Genomic DNA, 12,979 nt, shown 5'->3' with positions numbered 1-12,979 from the left:
AGGAGGAGAAAAATGTTGTTCAGAGAGGTTAGGTAATGAACCCCAAGTCACACAACTAATAAGATAAGAATTTATTTTTTTTTAAAGATTTTATTTATTTATTTGACAGAGATAGAGACAGCCAGCGAGAGAGGGAACACAAGCAGGGGGAGTGGGAGAGGAAGAAGCAGGCTCCCAGCGGAGGAGCCTGATGTGGGGCTCGATCCCGCAACGCAGGGATCACGCCCTGAGCCGAAGGCAGACGCCCAACCGCTGTGCTACCCAGGCGCCCCACTAATAAGGATTTAAATCAGACTTTGAACCCGGGACTGATTGCCTGCAGAAGTGTGTTCCTCCCCTGAGTACTGGAGGCTTCTTGTGACTGGGGGAGGGGATGGCTCTGAGCACTTTCCTCCCACGGACCCGGGTGTGTAGGAGGCCTTGACCTACTCTGCTGCCTGGTGTTTCCCAATGAAGATCAGGTTGGGCGTTGGGGAGCCCAGAGGCTCTCATCCTGCGTAGCCAGGCTGGGTCCACACAGTCCTGTAACAAAGGTCACTTCTAGGAGGTCCCAGGCTGGGAATGAGAAAGTAAGAGTACTTTAGTTTTCGGGGACACTGCCTCCCCCATATCAATCCTCTCTCCTTTGACCCCTCATCTCCCCATTTCCTTAACTTGGAGTTTGCAAAGGGAGTGGATTAATAATTCCTTGGATTTTTTTTTTTTAAGATTTTATTTATTTATTCGACAGAGATAGAGACAGCCAGCGAGAGAGGGAACACAAGCAGGGGGAGTGGGAGAGGAAGAAGCAGGCTCCCAGCGGAGGAGCCTGATGTGAGGCTCGATCCCAGAACCTTGGAATCACGCCCTGAGCTGAAGGCAGACACTTAACGACTGCGCCACCCAGGCGCCCCAGTAATTCCTTGGATTTAAGCGGACTTCAATATTTATGAAGACTTTCCCCCCACTTTGCCGCTTTTGACCCTTGACTCAGCTCTGTAAATTAGACAGGGTGCACATTTATTCTTTGATTCATTCAAAGTACACCTAGGTCCCCTAAAATGCGGTGGTGTCCTCAGTTTTCAGCTTCAGAGCCCGCTCAGAGAGGCCATGCTGCTCGCGACGTTTTCACCCAGCTGGTCAGGGTGCAGCCAAGGCTGGAACCCAGGCTGCACTTAGGGCAGGGAGTTCCACTTCGGCAGGACCGGCCTGGAAGCAGCCTCCCTTCCCAGCCGGTTTTAATCGCTCTTCCCCCTGAGGGTGAGCTAGCTGTACTTGCCTCCCATCGGGCCACACAGGATAAGCCAATGGCTATTAGATCTGCTAGAAGCTCCTAGAGTTCTCACTCCGCCTTAGACCCATTCCCCAGTAAGCCGTGCTCCTTCCAGAAGCACCTTCCCCCAGCCTTCACAGGCCAAGGCAGCATCCTCCTCCTTCCTGAAAACATCACTTCTCTCAGGACTGCTTTGGGCTTCCTGCCACTCCTTTGCCTGTCTCTCATCCGTATCCACGGCCTTTGTTCATTCCTCCCCCACCCTTGCCTCACTCCCAGCCCAGTCACCTGGTGCCGGGACCCAGGGCAGCCTGGGTGGAGAGGCAGCCAGAGAAGGAGGCCGTGGGCCTGGGGGAGGAATCCACAGGCTCCTGGGAGGGTAGATGTGCAGGCTTACCAGCTGAAGAACTAGATTCGGGGTGTGGCTGGGTGTGACCCGGGTTGCAATTTACTGTGTGTAATGACATTTTCCTGGACCTGCCTCTAGTTCTCCAGGGAAGCACCTGATTTTTGGGGTTTTGTTTTGTCTTTTTAATTGTGGTAAAACATGTGTAACATTAAATTGACCATTTTAGCCGCTTTTACATGTACTTCTAACCACTCTGAGCGGTTCACATCATCGTGCAACCGTCACCACCATCGATTTCTAGAACTTCTAAAATCTTCTCAAATGGAAACTCTATACCCATTAAATACTAACTCCCCATTCCTTCCTCCCCCAGCCCCTGGCACCCACCATTCAACTTTGGCCTCTATGAATTCGACTCCTGTAGGGACCTCACGTCAGTGGCATTGCACGGTATTTGTTCTTTTGTGTCTGCCCAAATTCACGTAGCATCATGCTTCAAGTTTCATCCATGTGGTAGGGTGTGTCAGAATTTCCTTCCTTAATTTTAGGGCTGAAAAATACCCCATTTTACGTTTATACCGTATTTTGTTTATCCATTCATTGGTGGATGGACGCTTGGGTTGTTTCCACCTTTTGGCTGTTGTGAATAACGCTACAATGAACCTTAGCTACAAGTATTTTGTGTGGGTGTCTGATTTCAGTGCTTTGGGGTCTATACCTAGGAGCAGGGTTGCTAGGTCATATGGCAATTCTACATTTTATATTTGGAGGAACAGCCCAGTTGTTGTCCACAGCAGGCGTACCATTTTACATTCCCAGCAGCAATGCCAGGGGGTTCCAGTTTCTCCATATACTCACCAACATTTATTATTTTCAGTTTTTAAAAATCTGTTTGTTTTTACTGTAACCATTTGAAGAAGTGTAAAGTGGTATCTCCTGGTGGTTCTGACTCGCGTTTCCCTAATGACTGATGATAATGGGCATCTTTTCTTGTGCTTATTGGCCATTCGTATATTTTCTTTGGAGAAATGTTTACTCAAGTCCTTTGCCCATTTTCTAATTAGGTTGTTTGTATTTTTGTTGTTATTATAGGAGTTCTGGATATCAAACCTTTATCAGATGTATGGTTTGGGAATATTTTCTTTCATTCTGTATACTTTTTTTTTTTTAAAGATTTTATTTACTTATTTGACAGAGAGACACAGAGAGAGCAAACATGAGCAGGGGGAGAGGCAGAGGGAGAAGGAGAAGCTCAAACCCAGGACCCTGGGATCATGACTGGAGATGAAGCCAGATGCTTAATGGACTGAGCCACCCAGGAGCCCCTAAAAATAAAAAATCTTAAAAAAGAATCTACCATTAAATACAAGGTATGAAGGCTTATCCCTATGTTTTCTTCTAAGATTTTTTTTTTATGGTTTTAGCTTTTATATTTGGGTTTTAATCCATTTTGAGTTAATTTTTGAGTATGGTGTGAGGTAGGGGTCCGACTTCATTCTTTTGCACGAGGAAAGATAATTGTGTTTACCTAGTGTGATTTGCTGAAGAGACTGTCCTTTCCTCATTTAGTGGACTTGGTACCTTTGTAAAAAGCCTATTGGTCGCAGATGTATGAGTTTATTTATGGACTCTGAATTCTGTTTCGTTGGTCAATATGTCTGTGCTTAGCCAGGACCACATCATTTTGATTATCAGAGCCATGTAGTAAATTTTGAAATTGGGAAGTGTGAGTCTTTTAATGTTGTTTTTTTTTTTTTTAAAGATTTTATTTATTTATTTGACAGAGAGAGAGAGACACAGCCAGCGAGAGGGAACACAAGCAGGGGGAGTGGGAGAGGAAGAAGCACGCTCCCAGTGGAGGAGACTGATGTGGGGCTGGATCCCGGAACGCTGGGATCACACCCTGAGCCGAAGGCAGACGCTTAAGGACTGAGCCACCCAGGCACCCCTCAACGTTGTTCTTTATCAAGATTATTTTAGCCATCCAGGGTCCCTTGTAATTCCATATGCATTTGCAGATTGGCTTTTCCATAGCTGCCAAAAAAAAAAAAAAAATTTTTGTTGGAATTTTGATAGGGATTGTGTTGAATCTGTAGGTTGCTTTGGGACATCTTAACAATATTAAGTCTTTCTATCCAGTAATACGGGTATTTTTCATTTATTTAGGTCTCCTTTAATTTTTTTTCAGCAATGTTTTATCGTTTTCAATGTACAAGTTGGTTAAATTTTATTTTTAAGTATTTCATTATTTTGATGCTATTGTAAATTGAATTGGTTTCTTCATTTCCTTTTTGAGACTGTTCATTGCAGGTGTGCAGAAGCTCGACTGATTTTTGCATATTGTTTTCGTACCCTGCAACTTTGCTGAGTTTATTAGTTCCGGTAGCTTTCTTGTGGATGTTTCGTATTTAGGATCATATCACCTCGGAAATGTATTTTTACTACTTTTTCAACTTGGCTGTTTTTTAAATTTCTTTTTCTTGTCTAACAGCTCTAGTACTTCAGTACGACGCTGAATAGCAGTGGTGAAAGTGGATATCCTTGCGCAGCGGTTTCTGTTCCTTAATGACAAAACCTATCTGTAACCTAGGTGGTTTGGAATTTCGGGCTGCTTTTAAGTGGGTGGAGTAACCGGGATTTGCGAGGGTTGGTGGAGAGAGAGCCAACAAGGTAAAGCCATGGCGCCCTGGTACGCCGTGCGCAGGGGTGAGGCTTCTGGTTTCTGCTCTCTGTCTTGTTTCTTGAGCCCTTGCAGCACTTTGTGTACGTTGTCTCACGGCGTTATCCTCGTTGAACAGATGAGGAGACAGTGAACGGAGGCTCGGGGAATTGGAGAACCCATAAGTGGCAAAGCCGGTCCTGGGGAATTTTATACTCCACCCAGCTCCCCACCGACATACAGATAACTACCGAGTGTAGTACAGGGGGCAGCTGGGAGCCAGAGCAAGCTTCTTCCTCCCACCTCCAGCATCAGCCCAGACTCGCTCCTCCGGCCTTGGGAGCAGCCCTTCCATTGGTTGCTCGACACAGGGCCCCATGCTCACACGAGGGGAGGCAGCCAATCAGCGCGGCTCGTCTCCGCCCAGCCTGCCCGCGCTAGATGGCGTCGTCCTGTCCCTCCCGCGGCATGCCGGGAATTGTAGTCTGATGAGGCCTTTCTGCCTGGAGGGACGGGAGCTCGGGAACTACCAGACCCAGAGGGCCGTGCGCCGAGCGGAGCGGCTATCTGGAGTTCCGCGCTAAGACTGGCCTAAGAGCCGGCATCCAGGAGCAGGTGAGAGAGGTCTCCGGCTGGGACTGGGGCCGCAGTGCGAGGCTCAGCCTCACTCCCGTGGTAGTGGTGCGGGCGCACAGGAGGCCCCCCGTGTTGGGGGCCGGTGGGCCCGACGGGCTGGTCTTCTGGCTGTGTGCGCCCACAGCCTCTCTGGCCACCCCGTGTTGCTCCGAGGCTGGCCGTGCGGTCCCAGCGCTGCCTGTGAGGCTCGGGACGCCCAGTCCCAGAGCCCGGGACCTCGTGTCTGTGGTCCCCCGGGTTCTGGCGCAGTTCTCCTCTTGGGGTATCCCCGAGCCTGCACAGCCCTTTCCCCGCCTATCAGGGGAGACCTGGGTTCTAGATTTGGCGCTGCCACTGACCACGTATCTTCCTGCCTCCTAGAGTCACAGTTGGCCCTCCACAAAATAGGGCGCTTTGAGGGTCCTCCCAGGCCCTAGTCCTCAGGTACTTTAGTTTGGACTCTTCCAGCTGCGCTCCGGGACTTGGGGGGAGAAGCCAAGAGAGTAGCGATTCCAGAGGCTCCCTGCAGGAGTTGACGGTGGGGGGGATAAAGTTGGGTGGCATTGAGTTAGTTATTTTAAGTGCGCCCTTGTGTTAAGTGCAACCCGTTGACTTTCGGTCAGCCAGCCATACTTTTTGTTCCTTGCATTTCCTTCTTTGTGGAAATGCCCTCAGGCTCAGCTCTGAAGAGAGGGCATTCTGGGCCCAGAGGTAAAAGGGTGGTGGGGGTGACCTGGGGAGCCGCCACCGTGCATCTGCCTTTGGTGCTTGCCCCTGCAGGGAGTGCTCGGTGCCCCCTCCCTATGCCACCCCCATGATGCCCCTGTCCCGCTGGCTGAGATCTGTGGGGGTCTTCTTGCTGCCAGCCCCCTGCTGGGCGCCCCAGGAGAGGTGGCTGGGTCCCCTACGGCGGCCCTCCCTGGTGCACGGGTGCCCAGTCCTGGGGGCCTGGCACAGTACCCGCTGCTGGTGCCAAGCGTGGACAGAGGAGCCTCGGTGAGTGTGGTGGGGGTGAGGGGCCTTGGGGAGGGGAGCAGCTGCTCAGGTTTCTGACTTGGCCTTCCTTTCCTCAGAGCACTTTACTCCTCCCTCAGAATGAATGGAGACCAGAAATTGGACCCTTATGACCAAGCAAAGCAGGATTTCATTCAGCACTTCTCCCAGATTGTCAAGGTGCTGACCGAGGATGGTGTGGGTCACCCGGAGACGGGAGATGCCATTGCCCGGCTCAAGGAGGTGAAGGATTGCTGACTTCAGAGACTGACTCTTAGGTCCATTCTATATATGTGTGGGATCCAGCTGTGGCTTTTGGGTGACCTGTGACACCGGGGTGGGAGGAGGGGCAGGCTTTTACCTGAGTGACTCTGGTCTTCTCTGGAGGGGGCAGGGCCTGAGCAGGGATACTTAACTCAGCCCATCAATCCTGCTTCGTATATGGGGTGGTGGCCCCTGGCGGTGAAGGCCTAAAACCTGCTAAGTCTTTGATTTTGTTGAGAAAGGGAATTAGGTGTCCAGAAGTCCTAAGGTGCTACTTTGTCAGGGACCTGGGAGGACGGCATCATCAGAAACTCTCCTCCAGGGGCACCTGGGTGGCTCCGTTTGGTTAAGCTTCTGGCTCTTGGTTTCGGCTCAGGTTGTGATTTCATGGGTCATGAGATCAAGTCCCATGACGGGCTCTGCACTCAGTGTGGAGTCTGCTTAAGACTTTGTCTCCCTCTCCCTCTGCCCCTCCCTGCTAAAATAATAAATAATTCAAAAAGAGAAGAAAAGAAACCTCTGCTCCAGGGCAGGAAATGTGGCTGGGATATTTGAGTTGCCTAATTTTTTAAATTCTTTTGGGGTAACTAGTAATTCTTTTTACAAATGCTGTCTCGTTTTTCTGAGGAGAGCCAAGGAAAAGGTTTGCCTACACTGGGATGGAGATTAAAAGGGAGGTTTTCCCAGTGCATTAGAGCTGGTGGATGGCCGGGCAGCAGAAGGCAAAAGGAGAGCTCCCAGTAGGAGGGGATACCACCGGGTCCCCTCCTGAGCTCTCTTATGGCCAACTTTGGGGGCCTCATCTTTCATACAGTGAGAGAGGCTTTTCCTTTGCAGGCGGTTTGAACCGTGGGTGGGAGGAGGTGGCTGGGAAGTCTAGGAGAGGTGGCGTTGGGGCTGGAACCTGGGAAGGAGCCAGCCATTCCCATGGCACGTACAGAGTTTTCCCTGGGTTCAAGCCCCGTTGTGGGCTTGGGAGCAGATCTTAATGTGCAGTGTGGAGCCTTTAAATTTTCTGAGGAATGGGACGCCTCCTGGCTCAGTCAGTAGAGCGTGTGACTCTTGATCTCAGGGTCATGAGTTCAAGCCCAGTGTTGGGCATGGAGCCTACTTAAAAGAAAAAAAAAAAAAGGTACTGAGGAAAACCATGCAGAGAGAGCCTGGGGATGGGGGACTCTTCCAGCGGTGCTCCAGGATTTGGGGGAAGAAGCCAAGGGTCGCAATTCCAGAGGCTCTGGGAGGAGGAGTGGGGCCTGAGGGGTTAAAGTCCAGTCCGGGTTGGAAGCGGGAGAGGGCAGGGCGAAACCTTAGAGTAGGCACTCTGCGGAACCTGGTGCCCTGTCCCTCTTTCCTTGCCCCCAGGTCTTGGAGTACAATGCTGTTGGGGGCAAGTACCAGCGGGGTTTGACGGTGCTGATAGCATTTCAGGAGCTGGTGGAGCCAAGGAAGCAGGATGCTGATAGTGTGCGGCGGGCCCTGACTGTGGGCTGGTGTGTGGAGCTGGTAAGAGGGGGGAAAGGCAGGAGAAGCAGAGGTTTTACAGGGTGGGGGTGTTCTGGGGGGGGGAGGGATGAGCTTGAAATGAATTTCTCCGTGTGTTTCTGTGCATTAGCAGTGACTGGGACAGCGATTTCCGCTGAGGGTTAACAAACGTGGGGACTTCCTTGCCCCCAGGTGTGTCTTTAATCTACAGACTAAGCTGGGAGCCCGGCCTTGGGGCTGGGCCAGCTCTTTCCTCTGCGCAGAGGGTACCCATCAAAGGGCATAGTTCTTCCAGAGGATTATTCTAAAGCAGAGATTGAAAACTTGTAGCCCACCCTAAACTTAAGAAAGAAGAGATGTCACATAAAAACCCAGATTTCTAGCATCACTTGGAAAATTGCTAGATCTGCGCCCAGGGTCCCACGCAGCATCAACTGGCTGATGTTGAATCATAGCTACAAACCCAAGGCCGGGGGGAGGGGGGGTGCTCCTGTGTGGCTCTGTCTCTCTGTGCTTTGCTCCAGTCCCCATGTGTCCTTGTCTCTGTACCCAGCTCAGTTGCCCCTTTTAAAGGGGTATGGTTTCCTGGCCTAGCCTAAAGGCTTCTCTAGTGACAAGGAGACTGGATTCCAGGAGGGGAGCCAGGCCCCGAGGAGGGTGGCAGTGAGCTCAGAAGGGAAGACGCTTGGGACCTGGCCTGTGAAAGGAGGAGCTGCCTCAGGGGAGGGTGTGAGGTGCCTGGTAGAACTCTCTGGCCTGGGGGTATTGGAAATTGCCTCCAAGGAGGTAAAGGGACAGTGGCATCACTGAGGGGCAGGCCCTGGGGGGCCGGGGGGCCTATCCACACAGTTGCCAGGCAAGGCCGGGAGGCAGGGAGGCCGGGAGGCCGGGAGGATCCGGGCAGAGCAGAGGAGTGGAGCTATGGGGCCAGGGTGGGTCACGTGGTAGAACGAAGCGTCCTGAGTTACTGCTGCCCCGTGGGTTCACTGGGGAGTGTTGGGTTTTTTTTTAAACCCGGCTGCAATGCTGGCACTTCCCCGAGATGCCTTTTGAGCTGTCCACCATTGTTTTTACTTGGGTGACTTTTGTTACAATTTCCGCTTTTATCTTTCTCCTCCTGCCTCGTGTCCTTCGTCTTATTGTCTATTTCAGCATTTACCTCCTAAGAACAAGGACATTTCCCTGCATAACCACAGTGCCATTGTCACATCTGTCTTAGTCATTTGGGCTGCTACAACCAGCAGCACACTGGGTAGCTTACAAAGCACAGACATGTATTTCAGATTTCTGGAAGCTGGAGGTTGAAGATGGAGGCCCCAGCACAAACGGGGGCCTCTTCTGGGTCAGCAGCGCCTTCCCGCCACGGCCCCTTGTGGTGGAAGGGGGCCGGGTTCCCAGAGGCCCCACCGCCTGATACCATCAGCTTTGATGGTTAGGAATTCAACATATGCATTTGGGGGGACACATTCTGACCATAGCAACAGTAATATTATCTAATGTATATTCCATATTTAAATATTCCTAATTCTCCCCGAAATGTCCGTTCAAAGTTGGTTCTGTTTCGTTTTGTTTTGAAACATCTCGGATCCAACCGAGTAATGTGTTTGGTGGTTCTTCTTCAGTCTTTAATCTTTAGAATAGTCCCTGCACCACAGGTGACCAATACTGTGGACACATTTCTCATGTAGGTGAGCTGGGTGGGACTCTCGCACTGGTGAGTTCCCCTGAGAAACAGACAGTGCATGGGGTTAGGAATCCCTGCCGTGGGGTAGAGCAGGGGGGAGGGGGCGCCGTGAAATGATGCCCTTTGGGGACCTTCTTGGTTGGGTGATGTTGGTCCAAAGTGGGTGGGAGAGGCACTGGCTTTAAGCCAGCACTCTGTAAATAAAACATGGCTCCCGTGTGGAACGGCCAGACCCTGCCCCAGCGTGTGGTCCGAGGTACAGGTGCAGATGGGCGCCTCCGTCCCCAAGGGTTCACTCGGGACAAGAGCAGCGACTGCCGCAGTCCTTTCTGCGCTGCGCTCGCCAGAGCCGGGGCGGGTGGTGCCGGGTGCCGCAAGCGAGGCAGACCCACGAGCCCACACGCACAGGCCAGGGCGGAGTGAGGGTCTAGAACCGCGCCCCGAAAAGCTGTCTTTAAGGGCTCAGAAGGTGTAGCCTGAGTACAGGAAGTCTCATGGGGGGGGGGGCGTGACGGCGTCTGATATTCATTAGACGGGCGTTCAGGACGCGCCTGCTCTGGGGCGAGCGCTGGGAATGCCAGGACTGGACAGCCTGCCGGGAAGACCAGCACATTCTGGGACCCCGAGGTAGGTTAGCACCTGGAAGAGAGGCCCTCGGCTGACACTGGCGTGGTTACACGTGTAACACCCGTGGGTGGAAGTCCCCGAGTCAGACTGCACTTCTGTCCCCCTAAATGAGCTCCCTGAGGTGAGGCTTTGTCCTGGGTACTGGCGTGTGTAAGCGGAGTACCTGGGGCGACACAGAACAGCCTCCTTTCACTGCAGAGTCTCGTAAAGTCACACTGCAGGCAGACGTCTAAAGCTTTCACTCGAGTTCTGGGCAAAAGAAGAGGATGTGATGCTTTATCGCCTCCCTGATACCAGGATTGTCTAGGGCTGCTTGTCAGGAGATGTCCGAGATCTGCCGGGGTGTCTCGTGTTATCGGTGGGAAGCCTGAACCAGCGAGGTCATACAACTTCCCCAAGTCCCACAGCACAGAATGGAAGTCCTCGGTCTCCCCGGCCTGACCTTCCGTCCTAGCTCAGTGGTTTCGCAACGGTGGCAGCTCTGTTTCTGGCTGAAGGAGCGCCAGTGAGGAGTCCCGGGGGTCTGATTCCACTCTGCCTTCTCCTCCCAGCTCCAGGCTTTCCTCCTGGTGTCCGATGACATCATGGATTCGTCCCTCACCCGACGCGGGCAGCTCTGCTGGTACCAGAAGGTATAGTGGAGAGCAGGTAGCGGTGGGCATGGGACAGGCCTCGGGGAGGTGGTGACACAGAGCGTACGGAGCTGTGCGGGATGGCCGGAGACTGACTGTTCTTCTCTGTTCCTGCCAGCCAGGTATCGGTTTGGACGCCATCAATGATGCCCTGCTTCTGGAAGCCTGTATCTACCGCCTGCTGAAGCTGTACTGCCGGGAGCAGCCCTATTACCTGAACCTGATTGAGCTTTTCCTGCAGGTGCGCTGCAGGCCGGGGCTCGGCGCCAGAGTCCGTCTGCGGTCGGTGCGGCCTCTGTGGTCAGGGCCCGGGAGATAGCTGGGTTTGCCTGGAAGGGAATGAAGTGAGGGAAGGTGGTGGCAGAAAGGGCTTCTCCGCCTCTTTGAGATGGAAGCAGGGGTGAGAGAGCACTGTGTCTGTGTGCGTGTGGGCCTTGGGATTTGGGGCCCTCCGCGTCTGGCTGCCTTTCTCACCGCCCATGGTGTGGGATGTGGGGCCCTGGATTTCAGGGTTTCCTAGCCCCAGAGAAAGCCCAGCTGATGGGCCATCTTCCTCCTCCTTAGAGTTCGTACCAGACTGAGATCGGACAGACCCTGGACCTCATCACAGGCCCCCAGGGCGGTGTGGATCTCGACAGATTCACTGAAAAGAGGTGAGGGACAGGGGGAGCCATCTGGACAGTGAGGGAAGGCTCTGCTGGGCACTGCCCTTCTGAGTACTTTACCTTCTCCCCCTACTCAGGTACAAATCTATTGTCAAGTACAAGACAGCTTTCTACTCGTTCTATCTTCCTGTGGCTGCTGCCATGTATATGGTGAGTGAGCCTCCCGCCCCTTGCTGCCCACTGATGGGGCTGTTGGACAGAGGGCACAAAGCGGACAACTTTGGACAATCCGGTGTCCCCACTGAGTGGCCTGTGACCCTGGGCAAGTTACTTAAGTGGTCTGAGGGTGTCTTCTTAGCTGTACGATGAAGTCCCCTCCCCAGGATTTCTGTGAAGATGAACGGAGGCAAGGGGTACGCAAGTGGCTGGCCCATCTCGCGGGAGTACTACGCCCTCCCTCCGGGTCTGTATGGGGGGGGGGGTTCACAGTGCGAGGAGGAAGACCAGGTCCAAAGGCAGGAGGTGGGATTCCCTGCCCGCTCTGACCTCGCTTCTTCAAGTTGCCCTTTCATCTGGGAAGAAGCTGAGGAGCAGAAGGACTGGGAAGAGTGAGTCAGGGGCTGGTCACGTGCTGGCCTCCAGAGCTGACCCGTCCCTGCTGGCATGCACCGAGGGCCTCGCTGAAAGAGGTGGGCTACAGGTCGGACCACCGAGACGTCCTGGAGCCTGGAAGCCAGGGATGTCTGAACGGAGAGGGGAGAGGATTTGGGCGCTGCGTCGGGGCGCCCTGGGAGATGCAGCAAGGAAAGTGAAGGCACCTGTGGTGTTTGGCTTATTGATGCCCTTTTCCCTGTAGGCGGGCATTGACGGGGAGAAAGAGCATGCCAATGCCAAGAAGATCCTGCTGGAGATGGGGGAGTTCTTTCAGATTCAGGTAGGAAGGCCCGGGCAGGGAGCAGGCCACACCTGGTCTAGGGCTCCGTCGTGGGGCCTCTTCATTTGTCCTTCTCTGCCCCCTGCCCAGGATGATTACCTTGATCTCTTTGGGGACCCCAGCGTGACGGGCAAGATCGGCACAGACATCCAGGACAACAAATGCAGCTGGTTGGTGGTGCAGTGTCTGCAGCGGGCGTCCCCAGAGCAGCGCCAGCTCCTTCAGGTGCTTGGGAGGCCACGGATCCCCGAGCTCCCAGGAAAGGGGACAGAGCAAGGATTAAGGGGGGGGCGACCGTGCACCCCAGGGGACGTTTGGCGACAACATCAGCAGACATTTTCTGTCCCGTGCTACAGGCTTCTCTAGTGGGTAGAGGCCAGGAAGGCCGCCAGACACCCTCCGATGCCAGCAACAGCTTCCCCGAGTTAGCCAGCTCCGGGAGTCAGTAGTGCCCAGGTAGAGGAAACTGAGGCCTGAGCCGGCATGCGAGCAGAATGGCAGGGAGAGGGAAGTTCAGGATCGTAGGCGCTCCAGGACCCTTGACATTGGAGGCTGGAAGGGGTGGACGAGGGGCGTGCTGGGGAGGGCTGAGCCCATTTCCCTGCCTCCCACCCCCTCCAGGAGAATTATGGGCAGAAGGAGGCGGAGAACGTGGCCCGGGTGAAGGCGCTGTACGAGGAGCTCAACCTGCCCGCTGTGTTCACGCAGTATGAGGAGGACAGCTACGGCCACCTTATGGGCCTCATCGAGCAGTACGCGTCGCCCCTGCCCCCGGCCATCTTCCTGGGGCTGGCGCACAAGATCTACAAGAGGAAAAAGTGACCTAGAGACTGCGCGGGCGGGAGGGGCGGGCTCGCAACTTTCAATAAATTGTCGAAGCTTT

The 12,979-nt window shown here is 53.6% G+C and overlaps 1 protein-coding gene across 6 annotated transcripts in view; it reads left to right on the top strand.

The window, feature by feature from the left end:
• FDPS (farnesyl diphosphate synthase) overlaps positions 1–12,979 on the top strand; it is a 24,704-nt gene extending 11,725 nt beyond the window's left edge. Inside the window, exons 2-14 of one of the 6 annotated variants that reach the window (XM_057315166.1) lie at positions 1,975–2,051; positions 2,797–2,971; positions 3,386–4,875; positions 5,656–5,871; positions 5,949–6,111; positions 7,495–7,635; positions 10,477–10,557; positions 10,676–10,798; positions 11,122–11,210; positions 11,300–11,372; positions 12,019–12,096; positions 12,187–12,321; positions 12,718–12,979. In XM_057315166.1, coding sequence (XP_057171149.1) covers positions 5,690–5,871; positions 5,949–6,111; positions 7,495–7,635; positions 10,477–10,557; positions 10,676–10,798; positions 11,122–11,210; positions 11,300–11,372; positions 12,019–12,096; positions 12,187–12,321; positions 12,718–12,918 — 1,266 coding nt within the window. In that variant the 5' untranslated portion in view covers positions 1,975–2,051; positions 2,797–2,971; positions 3,386–4,875; positions 5,656–5,689 and the 3' untranslated portion in view covers positions 12,919–12,979. Of the gene's footprint in view, positions 1–1,974; positions 2,052–2,796; positions 2,972–3,385; positions 5,320–5,655; positions 5,872–5,948; positions 6,112–7,494; positions 7,636–10,476; positions 10,558–10,675; positions 10,799–11,121; positions 11,211–11,299; positions 11,373–12,018; positions 12,097–12,186; positions 12,322–12,717 lie in introns of those variants that run through there. The other 5 variants (XM_044379088.3, XM_026485213.4, XM_048225194.1 and 2 more) reach the window with 5 other exon arrangements.

Source organism: Ursus arctos, unplaced genomic scaffold (genome assembly GCF_023065955.2).
Source record: "Ursus arctos isolate Adak ecotype North America unplaced genomic scaffold, UrsArc2.0 scaffold_2, whole genome shotgun sequence".
In the NCBI taxonomy this organism is placed as follows: Eukaryota; Metazoa; Chordata; class Mammalia; order Carnivora; family Ursidae; genus Ursus; species Ursus arctos.
This window is presented reverse-complemented; position numbering and strand designations above follow the sequence as displayed.